General features: G+C 40.6%; 1 protein-coding gene across 1 annotated transcript in view; it reads left to right on the plus strand.

The window, feature by feature from the left end:
- SERP2 (stress associated endoplasmic reticulum protein family member 2) overlaps positions 1-20,868 on the plus strand; it is a 131,643-nt gene extending 110,775 nt beyond the window's left edge. Inside the window, exon 3 of the mRNA XM_053704942.1 lies at positions 20,469-20,868. Coding sequence (XP_053560917.1) covers positions 20,469-20,509 — 41 coding nt within the window. The 3' untranslated portion in view covers positions 20,510-20,868. The remainder of the gene's footprint in view (positions 1-20,468) is intronic.
- Positions 20,869-21,084: the final 216 nt, after the last annotated feature.

The raw sequence follows: 21,084 nt of genomic DNA on the forward strand, positions 1-21,084 counted from the left end.
GATCTAAAGATCTTAAACAAAGATCATCATTGGTTTCTCAGGTTTGCCTTTCTAGACAGGCATTACCAGTTTGTAGCTCTTCCCTTTGGATTAGCTACAGCCCCAATAATTTTTATGAAGGTTCTGGGGTCGCTTCTGGCGGTCCTAAGGCCGCGGGGCATAGCAGTGGCCCCTTATTTAGACGACATCCTGATACAGGCGTCAAACTTCCAAATTGCCAAGTCTCATACGGACATAGTACTGGCATTTCTGAGGTCGCATGGGTGGAAAGTGAGCAAGGAAAAGAGTTCTCTATCCCCACTCACAAGAGTTTCCTTCCTAGGGACTCTGATAGATTCTGTAGAAATGAAAATTTACCTGACGGAGTCCAGGTTATCAAAGCTTCTAAATTCCTGCCGTGTTCTTCATTCCATTCCGCGCCCTTCGGTGGCTCAGTGCTTGGAAGTAATCGGCTTAATGGTAGCGGCAATGGACATAGTGCCGTTTGCACGTCTACATCTCAGACCGCTGCAACTATGCATGCTCAGTCAGTGGAATGGGGATTACACAGATTTGTCCCCTCTACTAAATCTGGATCAAGAGACCAGGGATTCTCTTCTCTGGTGGCTATCTCGGGTCCATCTGTCCAAAGGTATGACCTTTCGCAGGCCAGATTGGACAATTGTAACAACAGATGCCAGCCTTCTAGGTTGGGGTGCAGTCTGGAACTCCCTGAAGGCTCGGGGCTCGTGGACTCAGGAGGAGACACTCCTTCCAATAAATATTCTGGAACTGAGAGCGATATTCAATGCTCTTCAGGCTTGGCCTCAGTTAGCAACAATGAGGTTCATCAGATTTCAGTCGGACAACATCACGACTGTGGCTTACATCAACCATCAAGGGGGAACAAGGAGTTACCTGGTGATGTTAGAAGTCTCAAAGATAATTTGCTGGGCAGAGATTCACTCTTGCCACCTATCAGCTATCCATATCCCAGGTGTAGAGAACTAGGAGGCGGATTTTCTAAGTCGTCAGACTTTTCATCTGGGGGAGTGGGAACTCCATCCGGAGGTGTTTGCTCAATTGATTCATCATTGGGGCAAACCAGAACTGGATCTTATGGCGTCTCGCCAGAACGCCAAGCTTCCTTGTTACGGATCCAGGTCCAGGGATCCCGAGGCGACGCTGATAGATGCTCTAGCAGCGCCTTGGTCTTTCAACCTGGCCTACGTGTTTCCACCGTTTCCTCTGCTCCCTCCACTGATTGCCAAGATCAAGCAGGAGAGAGCATCAGTGGTTTTGATAGCGCCTGCGTGGCCACGCAGGACCTGGTATGCAGATCTGGTGGACATGTCATCCTTTCCACCTTGGACTCTGCCGTTAAGACAGGACCTTCTACTACAAGGGCCTTTCAATCATCCAAATCTAATTTCTCTGAGACTGACTGCCTGGAGATTGAACGCTTGATTTTATCAAAGCGTGGCTTCTCCGAGTTAGTCATTGATACCTTAATACAGGCACGAAAGCCTGCCACCAGGAAAATTTACCATAAGATATGGCATAAATATCTTTATTGGTGTGAATCCAAGGGTTACTCATGGAGTAAGGTCAGGATTCCCAGGATATTATCCTTTCTCCAAGATGGTTTGGAAAAAGGATTGTCAGCTAGTTCTTTAAAGGGACAGATTTCTGCCCTGTCTATTCTTTTGCACAAGCGTCTGGCAGATTTTCCAGATGTTCAAGCATTTTTTCAGGCTTTAGTTAGAATCAAGCCAGTGTTTAAACCTGTTGCTCCACCATGGAGCTTAAATCTGGTTCTTAAGGTTCTTCAAGGAGTTCCGTTTGAACCTCTTCATTCCATAGATATCAAACTTTTATCTTGGAAAGTTCTTTTTTTGGTAGCTATTTCCTCGGCTCGTAGAGTCTCCGAGTTATCTGCTTTACAATGTGATTCTCCTTATCTGATCTTCCATACGGATAAGGTAGTCCTGCGTACCAAACCTGGGTTTTTACCTATGGTGGTATCTAACAAGAATATCAATCAAGAGATTGTTGTTCCATCCTTGTGTCCTAATCCTTCTTCAAAGAAGGAACGTCTATTACACAACCTGGACGTGGTTCGTGCTTTAAAGTTTTACTTACAAGCTACTAAAGATTTTCGTCAAACATCTGCTTTGTTTGTTGTCTACTCTGGACAGAGGAGAGGTCAAAAGGCTTTGGCAACCTCTCTTTCTTTTTGGCTAAGAAGCATAATCCGCTTAGCCTATGAGACTGCTGGACAGCAGCCTCCTGAAAGGATTACAGCTCATTCTACTAGAGCTGTGGCTTCCACTTGGGCCTTTAAAAATGAGGCTTCTGTTGAACAGATTTGCAAGGCGGCGACTTGGTCTTCGCGTCATACTTTTTCAAAATTCTACAAATTTGATACTTTTGCTTCTTCGGGGGCTATTTTTGGGAGAACGGTTTTACAGGCAGTGGTACCTTCCGTTTAAGTGCCTGCCTTGTCCCTCCCTTCATCCGTGTACTTTAGCTTTGGTATTGGTATCCCACAAGTAATGGATGATCCGTGGACTGGATACACCTTACAAGAGAAAACACAATTTATGCTTACCTGATAAATGTATTTCTCTTGTGGTGTATCCAGTCCACGGCCTGCCCTGTCATTTTAAGGCAGGTAATTTTTATATTTAAACTACAGTCACCACTGCACCCTATGGTTTCTCCTTTCTCAGCTTTTTTTCGGTCGAATGACTGGATATGGCAGTTAGGGGAGGAGCTATATAACAGCTCTGCTGTGGGTGTCCTCTTGCAACTTCCTGTTGGGAATGAGAATATCCCACAAGTAATGGATGATCCGTTGACTGGATACACCACAAGAGAAATAAATTTATCAGGTAAGCATAAATTGTGTTTTTAAAGATCCAATGGATAAAAAATTGGAGGCTTTACTAAAAAAGATGTATGTCCACCAGTTTCTACAATGGCAAACTGCGGTGTGTATCGCCACTGTTACCAGCGCTGCAGCTTACTGGTTTGATGTGTTGTCTGAATCTCTTCAGACGGATACCCCTTTTGATGAGATCCAGGACAGGATTAAGGCTCTCAAGTTAGCCAATTCCTTCATTACAGATGCTTCCCTACAGGTTATTAAACTGGGAGCCAAAATTTCTGGCTTTGCAGTCCTAACCCGCAGGGCCTTGTGGTTGAAGTCCTGGTTTGCGGATGTTTCATCTAAATCTAAGCTCATGACTATTCCTTACAAGGGTAAGACCTTGTTTGGACCTGGTTTGGCAGAAATTATCTCATATATTACTGGAGGGAAGGGTTCTTTTCTTTCTCAAGATAAAAAGAATAAGCAGAAGGGACGTCAGAGTAATTTTCGTTCCTTTCGTAACTTTAAAGGCAAGTCTTCCTCCCCTTCCTTCAAGCAAGATGAAGCCAAACTTTCCTGGAAGCCCAACCAGTCCTGGAATAAGGGAAAGCAATCTAAAAAGCCTCCAGCTGATTCCAAGTCAGCATGAAGGGTTGTCCTCCGATCCGGGAGCGGATCTTGTAGGGGGCAGACTCTCTCTTTTTTCCCAGGCTTGGATAAGAGATGTACCGGATCCCTGGGCAGTGGACATTGTCTCCAAGAGATACAAAATAGACTTAAAATCTTTTCCTCCCAGAGGCAGGTTTCTCCTCTCCATATTATCTGTAGATCAGATAAAAAGAGAGGCGTTCTTACATTGTGTCAAGGACCTTGCTGCCCAGGAGGTAATAGTTCCAGTTGACTTTCAGGAAAGGGGTTTGGGATTTTACTCAAATCTGCTCGTAGTTCCCAAAAAGGAAGGAACTTTTCGACCAATCCTAGATCTAGAATTTTTAAACAAGTTTCTCAGACAATGGGGTCCCACTAAAGTGTGATATATGTGTTTTAAATCAATCTATCTCTAATAGTGCATAATCAAACTAGTAATGGGAAATATAGCCAATAATGCGTGAATGTGTGTTAGCGTGTAAGGGGCAATCCTGACAAGAACCAAAATAGAATTCAGGGGTAACCTTATCTAAACGCACAATCCTAGCATAACTGTACCAGGGTCACAAAGGGGGCCCAATCAAGTAGAGGTACCGGGTTCTAACAAATTCTTAACCGAACCAAACTCTGTATTAGCGATAAACCGCCATACTCAGCTGTAGTGAAAACAGCGTAGAGCGGCAGTCAGGGAATATTATCATAAGTAATTTATAAAGACAGAGTACCGAAGATTCACACAAAAGTATAACTAATAGGCACTGTTACATATAAGCAATAGTTACTATTATGAGTATTGAGTGAAAACCGAACTCAGAGGAGAACTATATCGATAATCATAAAAATCTGAGTCCTCAACAAAGAAACAGATTTAAAGTGGTGTATAATTGTGACATTATAATTACACTTCAGAATTATAGAATATGTGCGATATAAGAGTAAAAACAAATAATAAAGCTTCTACTACAAAGATAATTAATGCCTGAATTTCGAGCAAAAATATAGAATCAGACTGTGGCAACACTGTGCACTTAAAGTAACACTGCAGTACTGTACCATAGGTGTGATATATAAACAACATAACAATTTAGATTGTATGGACATAGAATCTGTATGCCCACCCGGGAACATACTCAAGATAAAGAATTAAAGCATTTTTGAGAGAGAGAAATCTCAGGTGGAAGCTGAAACTATAAATAAAAATAGTCCCCGAGTGCCTAACAAGGAAGGAGACTGAGAGATAGATATACAATAAGCCCACCATTGATAATAAACAGGATATATATATAGAAAGAAAGACTGTGAACAGTAGGTCTGAGACAAAATTATTAGCCAAAATCCGGGCACATTGGTGTCTTTATTGAATCAAGTGTGCACAAAAAATACATGTAATAGAAATAAGGGATTATTCTATTTACAAGGAAAATAACAGATTTAGTGTATATGCTTGCATAATTTATGTAAAATAGGAGTGGAACTTATAAAAATAATTCTGCATACAAGAGATACCCAAATATTGGCATATATACACTTGTATAATAAAGCAGAATAGATTTCAAATTATATAACCACTACCAAGATCCACACATAAATGTGAATAAAACCTGATAACCCCTGCCATCACTCAGGCTTAAGCCCATCCAACTTCACGCTAATACAAGCCTCGGAAAATATAAGAGGCAGCTAAACACAATAGACACCCATTACAAGGTTTTGAGCAACCTGATTAGAGTAATATAACGAAGTACCGACTGATCTGACAAAATTATACATAAAAATATCAAAGACAGCCGGTTACTTGAATAATTCAATAGCAACCAGAAATACTTGACACTAGCTATTCAGAGATAGAGATATTTTAATTTGTTTGTGTTCACCCATTCTTTTTAAAGTGGAAAATAAAAGTTAAATTTTAAAAGGTACTAGTGGCTCTACCCCAGTCTGGGCAGAGAGTGCTACACAGCATTTCTTTCCTGGGAAAACATCCCAATTTTTCTGCAAGTTTCTCAGAGCGCCATCCTTCAAGATAGAGACTATACGCTCCATTCTTCCCTTGGTACAAGAGGGTCAGTTCATGAAAACCATAGACCTAAAGGATGGATTCCTCCATGTTCCCATTCACAGAGACCATCACAAGTTTCTGAGATTCGCCTTTTTGGACAATCATTTCCAGTTTGTGGCCCTTCCATTCGGCCTTGCCACAGCTCCCAGAATTTTTTCAAAGGTTCTGGGGGCTCTTTTAGCTGTGCTTCGATCTGGGGGCACTGCAGTGGCACCTTATCTGGACGACATTCTGGTTCAGGCACCATCTTTTCAACAAGCAGAATCTCATACGGAGATCTTGTTGTTGTCTTTTCTTCGATCCCATGAAAGGTGAATCGAGAAAAAAGTTCTCTGGTTCCAGCTACAAGGGTCGTATTTTTGGGGACCATAAAAGACTCCCTGTTAATGAAGATTTTTCTGACGGAGGTCAGAAAAAGAAAGATTTTCTACTTTTGTTTTGCCCTTCAGTCCCCTCCATGGCCATCAGTGGCTCAATGTATGGAGGTAATCAGTCTGATGGTGGCTTCCATGGACATCATTCTGTTTGCTCAGTTCCATCTCAGACCTCTGCAGTTATGCATGCTCAGACAATGGAACAGGGACTATATGGACCTGTCTCCACATGTAGATCTAGATCAGGCACTTCTCAGGATCATCTCTCCCAGGGTACTTGCTTCCACAGACCCTCCTGGGTGATTGTGACCACGGATGCCAACCTTCTAGTTTTGGGAGGAGTATGAAGCTCGTTGAAGGCTCAGGGCTTATGGACCCAGGAGGAGACAGTCCTGCCCATAAACATCTTGGAGCTGAGAGCAATCTTAAATACTCTTCTGGCCTGGCCTCAGTTAGCCTTAGCCGGTTTATCAGATTCCAATCGAACAACATAACCTCGGTGGCCTACATCAACCACCAGGGGGAACTCAGAGTTCCTTGGCCATGACAGAGGTGACCCGAATTATTCAGTGGGTGGAGACCCACAACTGCTGTCTTTCTGTGATCCACATCCCAGGAGTGGACAATTGGGAAGCGGATTTTCTGAGCAGACAGACTTTTCATCCCGGGGAGTGGGAACTTCATTCGGATGTGTTTTCCAGCTTGACCCTCAAGTGAGGGCAGCCAGAGTTGGATCTCATGGCTTCTCATCAGAATGCCAAACTTCTGAGATACTGCTCGATGTCAAGAGATCCTTGGAACTTCAGTCTAGTATACCTGTTCCCTCTGTTCGCTCTCCTTCCAAGAGTCATTGCTCGAATCAAGCAGGAGAGGGCGTCTGTAATTCTGATAGCCTCGGCATGGCCTTGCAGGATTTGGTATGCAGACCTAGTGGAAATGTCATCCTTTCCACCTTGGAGACTGCCTCTGAGGAAGGACCTTCTACTTTAGGGTCTCTTCCTTCATCTAAATCTTGTTTCTCTGAAGCTGACTGCTTGGAGATTGAACGCTTAGTTTTATCTAAGCGTGGGTTTTCAGAGTCGGTCATTGAGACCTTGATTCAGGTTCGTAAGCCTGTGACACGCAAGATTTACCATAAGATCTGGCGTAAATACTTGTATTGGTGTGAATCCAAAGGATACTCTTGGAGTAGAGTAAAGATTCCTAGGATTTTGTCCTTTCTCCAGGATGGTCTGGAGAAGGGTTTGTCAGCAAGTACTCTAAATGGTCAGATTTTGGCATTGTCTATTTTGTTACATAAGAGCTTGGCGGATGTGCCAGACGTGCAATCGTTTTGTTAGGCCTTGGTTAGAATTCGGCCTGTGTTTAAACCTGTTACTCCTTTGTGGAGTCTTAACCTTGTTCTTAAAGTTTTACAACGGGCTCCGTTTGCGCCTATGCATTCTTTAGATATTAAGATGTTATCTTGGAAAGTTTTGTTTCCTGTTGCTATTTCCTCTGATCTGAGAGTTTCTGAACTCTCTGCTTTACAGTGTGATTCCTCTTATCTTATATTTCACTCTGATAAGGTGGTTCTGCGTACTTAGTTTGGTTTCCTGCCCAATGTTGTTTCGGTCAAGAATAATTAATGTTGAAGTTTGGACATCCAGGCGCCATGAACTCTTCATCCAGACGGCGAGGTCTTCATCCATCCAGGCGGCGTCTTCTATCTTCATCCAGGCGGCATCTTCTATCTTCATCCCGGTGGCACAGAGCGGGTCCATCCTTCAAGACATCCAGCGCTGAATTGAACAGCCAATAGGATTTCAGTGGCTCTCATCCTATTGGCTGATTTGAATTTCAAAAATCAAATCAGCCAATAGGAATACAAGGGACGCCATTTTGAAACGGCTCCCTTGCATTGAAGATTCCGTGTACGGCGGCGGCCGTATGAAGAGGACGCTCCGTGCCGGATGTCTTGAAGGATGGACCCGCTTCGCGCCGCCGGGATGAAGATAGAACATGCCGCCTGGATGAAGATAGAAAATGCCGTCTGGATGGATAAAGACCTCGTCTCCTGGATGAAGACTTCTCGCCCCTTGGATGTCCGGACTTCAAAAACTGTAAGTGGATCGTCGGGGTTTAGTGTTAGGTTTTTTAAAACTTTTTTTGGGTGTTTTTTTTTTAATCTTTAAAGAGCTAAATTCCCATTTCAGGGCAATGAAAAAGAGATATATGCCCTTTTAAGGGCAATGCCCATACAAATGCCCTTTTCAGGGCAATGGGTAGCTTAGGTTTTTTATTTTGGTGGTTGGTTGGGTGGTGGGTTTTACTAGGGGGTCTTTGTATTTTTTTACAGGGAAAAGAGACAATTTCTTTAGGGCAATGCCCTACAAAAGGCTCTTTTGAGGGCTATTTGTAGTTTATTGTAGGCTAGGTTTTTATTTGGGAGGGGCTTTTTTATTTTTAAAGGGCTATTAAATTAGGTATAATTGTTTTTATTTTGGATCATTTTGTTTGTTATTTTTCGTAATTTAGTGTTTTTATTTTATGTAATTTAGAATTTTTTATTTTTTGTAATTGTAGATTTAAAAATTTTTTAGTAGTGTTTTTTAATTTGTAATTTAGTTGATTTAATTTTAGTTATTTTAATTTTACAAATCCAAAACAAAAATACCCAGACCGGCTCCAAGTGATTCAGTAAAAAATGTGAAACTTTATTGGTTAATAATTAAAAATGCTTACACAAACCAGATGCTAAACATAGCAAACAGCTACTGCCAAGTAAAAAGTATTCTGAGGCTACGACCTCGGCCCAACGCCGGTCTGGGTATTTTTGTTTTGGATTTGTGGCGCTCATTGAGGACACCCATAGGGCACCTGGAAAAGTGATTGGGAAAAAGGGACAAAAAGAGGTTAAAATTCACACTTTATCACCGGATGTATGAGCTGCAGGACAAAGCAAGCTGAACTGGAGGCGTGGAAGTCGACACCCGCGCCAACGCAGAGGAACAACAGTAAGAAAGGTCTCATCCAGAATAGTAAGTGTAATTTATTGTAAAATTTTACACGGTTTGTTGGACACTACATTGATACTTGTGGACTCACATATATGCATATGGCTATGTGATTGATAAATATTTGGTACGCTGTGTGACAGCTCTGGTACTACAAACTATCAAGTATCCTGTAGAGACTGTGAAAAGCTTTAGTGATTTTCGACTGTTTTAAACACTAGCTGGATGAGATCCGAAGAAGTCCGTTTTTTACTGAGTCTTAAACAGCGCTCTCCTTCTTGTTTGTTTTATTTTAATTTTAGCCTAATAGTAATGTTAGTTTAATATATAGTTTAAACTTAGGTTTTTTAATTTCACAGGTAAGTTTTTATTTATTTTAAGATAGGGATATTGTAATTTTAATATAAAGTTAGGGGGTTGTTAGGTTTAGGGGTTAATAGTTTAATTTATTTTTTTGCGATGTCGGGGGCTGGCGGTTTGGGGGTTAATAGGTTTATTTAGTGGTGGTGATGTGGGAGGCCAGAGGTTTAAGGGTTAATAACTTAATTTAGTGTCAGCGATGTTGGGGAGCGGCAGAATAGGAGTTAATATCTTTATTATAGCGTGGGCGATGTTGGGGTGCAGGGGAATAGGGGTTAATAACTTTATTATAGTGGCGGTAGCCTCAACACACATTTTGTAATACTGGCGCTATGGAAATCCCATGCAAAAACGCAATTTTTTTGAGTTCGGGACTGACGTTGCGTTACAGGCTAAAATGCTTGCGGTATAGCTATACCGACAAGACTCGTAATGGCTGCATTCCGGTTTTTATGCAGAAATGGCAATTTTTTTCAGCGTTAAAACTGGAACGCAAAACTTGTAATCTAGGTGTCTGTTTCCTCAGTACAGGTCAGTGCTTCAGATTTTCCTTCAGGATTTAAAGGTATGTGCGCTCTGTAGTTGTGGTGGCTATGTCTCCTCCAGGTATGCACATTTTTAATTTCTATTTTGTAGGATTGTTACCAGTTCAGATTTGCAGTTCCTGAATGGATCACATTAGGCATTCTAACAGTCTAATGCTGCTCTTCCTCTAAAGGAATCTGTCCTCTCTTTGTTTCCTCAATTGAAGGGAGTGCTTTAGATTTTTCTCCAGCATTTAAATTTTTGTGAGCTCTGTAGTTGTGGAGGCTATGCATCCTCCAAGTATGCACAAAAGTTCTTTGTCTGAAAGTCATCCGAAACATATTTTGTCTAAATTCTAACACTTTGATGTGTTTGATAGGAACGTCCTTCAGGCTGCAGTGTCTTGTAATTAGGTGCCTAATTATTTTGGCTCGCTCAGTTACTCATGGACTCCACAGCTTGGTTATTAGTTCCCAAAAATAATGGTTTGTGGACTCTCAGCACCTTATGAAAGAAAACAAAATGTATGCTTACCTGATAAATTAATTTCTTTCATTGTGGTGATAGTCCACGAGAACTGCATATTTTCATTTCTTCTATAAAGGTAAGACGAGTCCACGGATTCATCCTTTACTTGTGGGATATTATCCTTCCCTACAGGAAGTGGCAAAGAGCACCACAGCAGAGCTGTCTATATAGCTCCTCCCTTAGCTCCACCGCCAGTCATTCTCTTTGCCTACTCTAAATACTAGGAAGGGTAAAGTGAAAGAGGTGATAAAATATTAGTTTTTAATTTCTTCAAGCAAGAGTTTGTTATTTTAAATGGTACCGGTGTGTACTATTTACTTTCAGGCAGCAGATGGATGAAGACTGCTGCCTGGAGGATGATGATCTTAGCATTTGTAACTAAGGTCCATTGCTGTTCCCACAGAGGCTGAGGAGTACAGGAAACTTCAGTGTGAGGAACGGTTTCATGCTATTCAGCAATGAGGTATGTTCAGTCATATTTTTCTGGAGAGACTGTATTTCAGAAAGGCTGACATTATACCCAGGAGGGTAAGGGTAAGAAGTAATCCTAGAGCTAAAAGAAGGGCATTACTTAGCTTGCATACGGGGCCAATTACTAATATGGTTGACACTGAATGACAAATGTTTGTGAGCAAACGTTTTTATGTTGATTTGGGAGTGCTTTAACGTTTTTGTGGGCAATAAACGTTTTTGGGCAATTTTATTAGGGCACACATGGCTTAATTTTCGGGTCTTAGAACCCACATAGCTAGTTATAACCGCTCTGGTGTGGTTCTTTAAGGCTAAGGAAACATGGAGTTAGATGGGCGGGGCCTATTTTTGCACCTCAGATGTGCAGTTAGTTTTGTCAGTAAGCAGCAAGCTCTAACTCCTGAGGGCCCTGGTGTATGTTTTGTGCCAAATCGAAGCTTTTACCCCACACTTTCGATCCCTGTGGCAAGGTGCTGAGAGTGTTTTTTTCCGGATCTGGGCCTATTTTCGATCCGGTTTGGAAATTAAGGGGTTAATTGTTAAAAAATGCTGTGGTGCAATCTTAACTACCTATAGTGTGTCTACATACAAAATTTTGAAAAAATTGGTGCATGTTTAGGCTGTTTTGCAGAACGTGTATGCTTTTTTTCTCTTAAAGGCATAGTACCGTTTTTTAAGATTGTTATTTTTTTTTCACTAAATAAAGTGTTTTCATGCTTGTTTGTAGTCATTACTAGCCTGTTCAACATGTCTGACATTGAGGAAAGTCAATGTTCAATATGTTTAGAAGCCATTGTGGAACCTCCACTTAGAATGTGTCCCTCATGCACTGAAAGGTCAATAAATTGTAAAGAACATATTTTAACTACTAAAAGTATGTCGCAGGATGATTCTCAGTCAGAAGAGAATCAGGTTATGCCATCTAATTCTCCCCAAGTGTCACAACCGTTAACACCCGCACAAGCGACGCCAAGTACTTCTAGTGCGAGATATGGCCGCAGTTATGACTACCCTCACAGAGGTTTTATCTAAGCTGCCTGGGTTGCAGGGGAAGCGCAGCAGGTCTGGTGTGAGAACAAAAGCTGAGCCCTCTGACGCTTTATTAGCCATATCCGATGTACCCTCACAATGTTCTGAAGTGAGGGATTTGCTGGCTGAGGGAGAGATTTCTGACTTAGGAAATATGTTCCCTCAGACAGATTCTGATATGGCGGCTTTTAAATTTAAACTAGAACACCTCCGCTTATTGCTCAGGGAGGTTTTAGCGACTCTGGATGATTGTGACCCTATTGTAGTTCCAGAGAAATTGTGTAAAATGGACAGATTCCTAGAGGTTCCTGCCTACACTGATGTTTTTCCGGTCCCTAAGAGGATTTCGGAAATTGTTACTAAGGAGTGGGATAGACCAGGTATTCCGTTCGCTCCCCCTCCTACTTTTAAGAAAATGTTTCCCATATCAGACGCCGTTCGGGACTCATGGCAGACGGTCCCTAAGGTGGAGGGAGCTATTTCTACCCTGGCTAAGAGTACAACTATACCTATTGAGGACAGTTGTGCTTTCAAAGATCCTATGGATAAAAAATTAGAGGGTCTCCTGAAGAAAATATTTGTTCATCAAGGTTTTCTTCTCCAACCTATAGCGTGCATTGTTCCTGTAACTACTGCAGCGTCCTTTTGGTTTGAGGCTCTGGAAGAGGCTCTTCAGGTTGAGACTCCATTAGAGGATATTCTGGATAGAATTAGGGCTCTCAAGCTAGCTAATTCTTTCATTACAAATGCCGCTTTTCAATTGGTTAAATTAGCGGCGAAGAATTCAGGTTTTGCCATTTTAGCGCGTAGAGCATTATGGCTTAAGTCCTGGTCTGCTGATGTGTCATCAAAAGCTAAGCTTTTAGCCATCCCTTTCAAGGGTAAGACCCTATTCGGGCCTGAACTGAAAGAGATAATTTCAGACATCACTGGAGGGAAAGGTCATGCCCTTCCTCAGGATAAGACGAATAAGATGAGGACCAAACAAAATAATTTTCGTTCCTTTCGAAACTTCAAAGGTAGTCCCTCTTCCCTTGCCGCAAAGCAAGAGGGGAATCTTGCTCAATCCAAGTCAGTCTGGAGACCTAACCAGACTTGGAACAAGGGTAAACAGGCCAAGAAGCTCGCTGCTGCCTCCAAGACAACATGAAGGGGTAGCCCCCGATCCGGGACCGGATCTAGTAGGGGGCAGACTTTCTCTCTTCGCTCAGGCTTGGGCAAGATATGTTCAGGATTCCTGGGCTTTAGAAATAGTAACCCAGGGGTAACTTCTAGATTTCAAAGATTCTCCCCCAAGGGGTTTATTCCATCTTTCTCAATTGTCTGTAAACCAAACAAAAAGAGAGGCGTTCTTACGCTGTGTAGAAGACCTATATTCCATGGGAGTGATCTGCCCAGTTCCGGAAACAGAACAGGGGCAAGGGTTCTACTCCAATCTGTTTGTGGTTCCCAAAAAAGAGGGAACTTTCAGACCAATTTTGGATCTCAAGATCCTAAACAAGTTCCTCAGAGTCCCATCCTTCAAGATGGAGACCATTCGGACTATTTTGCCAATGATCCAGGAGGGTCAATATATGACCTCCGTGGACTTGAAGGATGCGTATCTACACATTCTTATCCACAAAGATCATCACCAGTTCCTCAGGTTTGCCTTTCTGGACAAGCATTACCAGTTTGTGGCTCTTCCCTTCGGGTTGGCCAAGGCTCCCAGAATTTTCACAAAGGTGCTAGGGTCCCTTCTGGCGGTTCTAAGGCCGCGGGGCTTAGCCGTGGCGCCTTATCTGGACGATATCTTAATCCAGGCGTCAATTTACCAACTAGCCAAGTCTCACACAGACATCGTGTTGGCTTTTCTAAGATCTCACGGGTGGAAGGTGAACGTAAAAAAGAGTTCACTTATCCCTCTCACAAGAGTTCCATTCCTGGGAACTCTGATAGATTCGGTGGACATGAAAATTTTTCTGATGGAGGTCAGGAAATCAAAGATTTTATCCATCTGCCGAGCTCTTCATTCCATTCCTCGGCCATCAGTGGCTCAGTGTATGGAGGTAATCGTATTAATGGTAGCAGCAATGGACATAGTTCCGTTTGCTCGCTTGCATCTCAGACCACTGCAACTTTGCATGCTCAAACAGTGGAATGGGGATTATGCAGATTTATCTCCCCAGATAAATCTGGACCAAGAGACCAGAAACTCTCTTCTTTGGTGGTTGTCACAGGATCATCTGTCCAAGGGAATGTGTTTCCGCAGGCCAGTGTGGGTCATAGTGACGACGGACGCCAGCCTATTGGGCTGGGGTGCAGTCTGGAATTCCCTGAAAGCACAGGGTTTGTGGACTCAGGAGGAGACTCTCCTCCCAATCAAAATTCTAGAACTGAGAGCGATATTCAACGCTCTTCAGGCGTGGCCTCAGCTGGCGTTGGCCAGATTCATAAGATTTCAGTCGGACAATATCATGACTGTAGCATATATCAATCATCAAGAGTTATCTAGCGATGATAGAGGTTACCAAAATAATTCGATGGGCAGAGACTCACTCTTGCCATCTATCAGCAATCTATATCCCAGGAGTGGAGAACTGGGAAGCGGATTTTCTAAGTCGTCAGACTTTTCATCCGGGGGAGTGGGAACTCCATCCGGAGGTGTTTGCACAATTGCTTCAGCAATGGGGCACACCAGAATTGGATCTCATGGCGTCTCGTCAGAATGCCAAACTTCCTCATTACGGGTCCAGGTCAAGGGATCCTCAGGCAGTACTGATAGATGCTCTGGCAGTACCCTGGTCGTTCAACCTGGCTTATGTGTTTCCACCTTTTCCTCTCATTCCTCGTTTGATTGCCAGAATCAAACAGGAGAGAACTTCAGTGATTTTGATAGCACCTGCGTGGCCACGCAGGACTTGGTATGCAGACCTGGTGGACAAGTCATCTCTTCCACCATGGACTCTGCCACTGAGCCAGGACCTTCTGATTCAAGGTCCGTTCCAGCATCCAAATCTAGTTTCTCTGCGTCTGACTGCTTGGAGATTGAACGCTTGATCTTATCCAAGCGGGGGTTCTCTGAGTCGGTCATAGATACCTTGATTCAGGCTCGAAAGCCTGTCACCAGGAAAATTTATCATAAGATATGGCGTAAATATCTTTATGGGTACGAATCCAATGGCTACTCATGGAGTAAGATCAGGATTCCTAGGATTTTGTCCTTTCTCCAAGAAGGATTGGGGAAGGGGCTATCAGCTAGTTCCTTAAAGGGACAGATATCTGCTTTATCAATTCTACTGGACAAACGTCTGGCAGATGTTCCAGACGTTCAGTCGTTCTGTCAGGCTTTAGTTAGAATCAAGCCTGTGTTTAAACCTGTTGCTCCGCCTTGGAGTTTGAATTTGGTTCTTAAAGTTCTTCAAGGGGTTCCGTTTGAACCTATGCATTCCATAGATATTAAGCTTCTATCTTGGAAAGTTCTGTTTTTAGTTGCTATCTCTTCGGCTCGAAGAGTTTCTGAACTATCTGCATTGCAATGCGACTCGCCTTATCTTGTTTTCCATGCTGATAAGGTGGTTCTGCGTACCAAACCTGGATTCCTTCCTAAGGTTGTTACTAATAAGAATATTAATCAGGAAATTGTTGTTCCTTCTCTGTGTCCTAATCCTTCCTCTAAGAAGGAGCGTCTATTGCACAACTTGGACGTGGTTCGTTCTTTAAAGTTTTACTTGCAAGCGACCAAAGATTTTCGTCAAACATCTTCTTTGTTTGTTGTCTATTCTGGAAAAGGTAGAGGTCAAAAAGCTACGGCTACCTCTCTTGCCTTTTGGCTAAAAAGCATCATCCGTTTGGCATACGAGACTGCTGGACAGCAGCCTCCTGAAAGAATTACAGCTCACTCTACTAGAGTGGTGGCTTCCACATGGGCTTTTAAAAATGATGCTTCTGTTGAACAGATTTGTAAGGCTGCGACTTGGTCTTCGCTTCATACCTTTTCCAAATTTTACAAATTTGATACCTTTGCTTCTTCGGAGGCTGTTTTTGGGAGAAAAGTTCTTCAAGCAGTGGTGCCTTCTGTTTAACCATCTGTCTTGTCCCTCCCGTTCATCCGTGTCCTGTAGCTTTGGTATTGTATCCCACAAGTAAAGGATTAATCCCGTGGACTCTTCTTACCTTTATAGAAGAAAACTAAATTTATGCTTACCTGATAAATTGATTTCTTCTATGGTAAGACGAGTCCACGGCCCGCCCTGTCATTTTAAGACAGATTATATTTTTTTGATTTAAACTCAGTCACCTCTGCACCTTGTAGTTTCTCCTTTTTCTTCCTGTACCTTCGGTCGAATGACTGGGGGGTGGAGCTAAGAGAGGAGCTATATAAACAGCTCTGCTGTGGTGCTCTTTGCCACTTCCTGTAGGGAAGGATAATATCCCACAAGTAAAGGATGAATCCGTTTTTTTTACTTAATTATTTTTTTCTGGTGGCAGTTCTAGTTCCTCATTTTTTCTACTTTGTTCTTTCCTACCCTTCTGTTTCTCCTTTCTTGGCTATATGTCAGACTAGAATACCAGAGAGGTGGGAGGGATTTGGCGCTTAGGGAATCTTTGCTTCCTTCTTGTGGTCAGGAGTTAAATTACATCAGTAATGGCTTTTGGATTATCACCACCATGAAAGAAATGAATTATCAGGTAAGCATAAATTTTGTATTTACCCTAGTTCTTTAGGGTTTATTATGTACACGGCAGATTGGAGCGATACTTTCTTCATATTACTCTCCTCAAGAATCACTATCAGAAGATTTGTCCTACTAGAAACGTATTCAGCTTTGTTACACTTTTTTAGGAACTTATCATAGTTATCAGAATTTAAGAAATGTTTTTGGGAACTCCTTTTTCTCTCAAAAGAAATCAGAGTTTTTCAGTAGTTCCATATCTGGAAAATACTGCCAGCATCTAGTTTATAGGTATTTTTTTTCTTCATTTCTTCTGTAGTGTAGGGGTCCCCCCAACTCTCCCTCCCCACGATCATTATGTAGGGCCCCCCTCCATTCCACCCACTTTCCATAGTACAACAGCCCATCCCTCCCTTCATAATTTTTTACTGTATCATAGGAGTCCTCCCACCTCCGCCGCAGGGCCACCTTCCTGCATTCCTTTCCACCGGCATCGAGATTGTTACAGACAGTGAAACAGACCATGTCATTGTCTGTAACGATCTGGCAATCTGTCTTCATTATGGAACTGGAGCACCGATCGCACTCCGTTACCATATGAAGGCAGACACCAGAAGTCCGTTAGCAGCAAGTGCTGCTTGGGCTTCCTGAAGCTGCAAAGTAGATCTACGTTATGTGATGCGCTGGGCTATGTACTGCATGACATAGATCTACGTTGTATTGGCTCAAGTGGTTAAAACTTCAATTTAAGTACATTTAGCAATTGTTGAAAACTGCATCTTAAAGTTGCTTCCATTATTATTTTCCAACTAATCAGCAAGTGTGTCTCTATTTCTGTGCAACAGTACAAACATATAATGTTACCTTATGTCATAAAAAAAACCTTAAAAAATCAGGGCGTCATGGGTTAATTTTGTTTTCATTGTGTCCAATATTTCCATATTTGCTATTTACTACTTTATTAACACAGATCTGAACACTGTCTAAAAAGTCTAACTTTTAGGATGACTGATTTTTATTACATCTAGTTCACCCAGATGTAAGTTGCAATTCAGTTTTTTTTCGCTACAGTGACCTTTATGGGCTGTCACAGAGTGACAGAATACAGTGTTCGTTTCTGTCAAGACACAGCCCTGGGGTCAATTAAATGTAACTTTTGGTATCAAAATATTCTCCATAATCCCACAATGTGAGTGATCAATAATGTACTGTTACTTAAAGTACCTAAATAGAATTATAAAGTATCATATAATATTGACCGAACATGAGAGCTAGTTTATGGTCTTCCATAAAAAGGGTAGCTACATTCCTTGCCCAGCCAAAAATGTATTTAATGTTGAAATCAGCTAAATGAGATTGCCATTTTTGACATGGGAGGCTACAGGTAATAGAGTGAGTGACCATTTTCCCCTTCCTAATATCCCTTGGAACAGAGATATATGCTGGTAACAGTATTAGGTTTTGTTATTTTCTCCTTTTTTATTTTAAACTGCTTTGTGTACTTTTGTTTGTTAATTAATTTTTTTATATACATACACTGTGACTATTTTTTGTTCATAAGAAATATTATTTTATTATAGGACCTCTCAATACAGTAGAATTTAATAATACACAATAAAAAACAATGTGATAATACTTACTTTTAATTTGAAATGAGCAGTAGAATATTTCCTGGCAAATTTCAAAGTTAATCCAATTTTCTCTCCCCCTGTATCATGTGACAGCCATCAATTAATCACAAAATCAATATAAGTATATACTGTGCACTTTTGCACATGCTCATTAGCAGCTGACACTTCAGAAAGTGTGCATGTAAAAATAATGTGCATGTTTTGATAATTAAAATATATTGGAAAGCGGTTTTTATTGCATACTTTATCTGAATCATAGAACTTTAATTTGATTGTAACAGTGTTGTGCTTTAGTTTGTTGATTTGTTTTCCAAATTGTGCTTTGGGGTTTTCTAATCTATTAGTCTGGGTTTCTTTATGATTTCTCATATAATAATCCTAGATAGATTAGTGTGGTGGCATTAAAAGATGAGTTTGGAGCTGATGATACTACTGTGATAGGCCAGATCAGTAACGACGAATCAGCTTATAGAGAGGAAATAATGCATCTGGTTACATGGTGCGCTGAAAATAACTTGGATCTAAATACTAAAAAAACTAAAGAAATCATTATTGATTTTAGGAAATCCAATCGCTGTTTACATCTGCCCATTTATATAAATGGAACTGAGGTTGAACGTGTATCAAGTTTTACATTTTTGGGCATACATATCTCTGAAGATTTGACTTGGTCTTTGAATACCTCAATCTTATTTCTTAAGATCACTGCAAAAAGTTAATTTATCTACTCAGATTTTAGTTAATTTTTATTGTTGTACTATTAAGAGTATTCTTACAAACTGTATCACAGTATGGTATGGAAACTGTACTAATTCTGATCGTAAAGCTCTGCAACGGGTAGTTAAAACCGCCCAGTATATCATAGGTGCTCAGCTACCTTTTATCAGAGATCTTCAAAGCAGACGCAGCCTTTTAAAGGCCTATCGAATTACCCAAGATCATTTTCATGCTAGCAATAGAATATTTGCCCTTTTACCATCTGGGAGACGTTATAGGAGATTAAAAGGAAAATCTGCTAGGTTTCGGAATAGCTTTTTTCCAAGAGCCATTACCCTGCTAAATAATAATTTTTAAAAATCTTCTCTTATGCTCATATTTCTTTTAACCTTTTATCTTGTTATTCTTTTATCCTTTATGATTGGATTTTTTATTTTATAACAGAGAAAGTGCTAAATTAATGGTTTTTAACCTAATCTAATTGATTATCCTGTTAATGGTCTTTTTCACTTCACCTTTTATTATATACAACTCACATCACACACATAATATAAAATACACATATGTGATTTATATAACACACACAATTCACATGATATACATAACGCAAATACTGTATACACATGTGTGATTAAGATGAGCAACTTTTTATATTGTATTTTGTACACATATATATATTCTTTTGTATGGAACTGATTTTTTGCACTTGCACTTTATTACACTTGCATTTGTGTTTATTCCTGTGGTATAGAAATTTTATGCACAAGTCACTTGATCTTTTTGTCTGATAGGTTTACCATTATAGTACTATCTGTGTATGGGATTGGTTAGATTTTCAATTACAATTTCGTTGTCTCTGTTTTTTTACTCTGTACAATGACAATAAACAAATCTAATCTAAAAAAAATCTAATCTTTTCTATGTCTAGTACAGCTTAGACAGTGTTTTGTTAACCCTTGCACCCACTGAACTAAGTTGCAAACTTGCTTGGAGTGGCTTGGTTGTAAGCACCTGGTTAAAGTTGAAGAGTTGGTTAACCCTCTATGTCACAAACTGGTGAGAGTGAAAGGGTTGGTTATCCCTCTGTGCATACTTATTTGTGTTTTAGATTTTTATAAAAGTGAAAACTGGATCAAAAACTTATTGTGGATTTTGTAAAAAAATACTAATTGAATGAATTGTTGCTTTTTATGAATCACTCTTTGTGAGGTTCCCTCCTATTTTTTCTCTATTTGGGATACCAGTTTTTTCATGACTTACCAATTAATAATTGCATTTTTTTTACAATAAGTCTGTTATCCATGGTTTATGTATCTTTATAAAATTAAGCAATGATTATATTTCAGACATCCATGTAACAGAGTAATGGAAAGTTATTCTGGGTTTAAAAAACACAATTTAATAGGCAAAAACAAATATGTTTTATAGTAACCCTCGGATTTTCAAACTTTTTTTGGTTTAGATGTTTTGCAGTTTTAAAGTGAAATGGGCTGTTAAAACAGGTTCATATTAAATTATGTGGAATTTGAAGCAATCTTTAAGCAAACATATTGTAAATAATGTATTTTGCACAGCTAATAAAAAAATTAATTCTAAGAATGTTTCTTTCTCTTTTCTATTCTAGCAATTTTCCAAATCATTCAGAGCATCAGGATGGGCATGTGAGGGGAATTTGATGCTTGGCTTATTTTAATCATCATAATGGACAAAGAACCCATTGTGGGTCAATGGAAGTAACAGAATCCATGAACTGCCTATAGAGTTTACTCTAAACAAAAAAACTGAGATGCTTACTCAACATTTTGGTGCATTATCAATCCGACTGCCGATCCAGGAAAGGAACAGTTTCTTTTCTTTAGACTTTTTAACCACATTGGTTTGCTGTTACAGCTCTTTATATTTATTTTTTACATTTATTTAATAAATATGAATGTTAGTGTGTGAAAGACGTGTTTAAAATATCACATGTATACATTTGTGTCATGCTGAAAATGAGATAGAAATAAAAAATGTCAAGAAAGAAATATTGTGTTCACTTTTATAAAAAGTGATTTCTTTCCTATGGCATGGAGAGTCCACAACGTCATTCCAATTACTAGTGGGATATTCAACTCCTGGCCAGCAGGAGGAGGCAAAGAGCACCCCAGCAAAGCTGTTAAGTTTAACTTCCCTTACCCATAATCCCCAGTCATTCTCTTTGCCTCTGTCAATGGAGGATGTGCAAAGTTGGTGTCTGAAGA

Source organism: Bombina bombina, chromosome 3 (genome assembly GCF_027579735.1).
Source record: "Bombina bombina isolate aBomBom1 chromosome 3, aBomBom1.pri, whole genome shotgun sequence".
Lineage (NCBI taxonomy): Eukaryota > Metazoa > Chordata > Amphibia > Anura > Bombinatoridae > Bombina > Bombina bombina.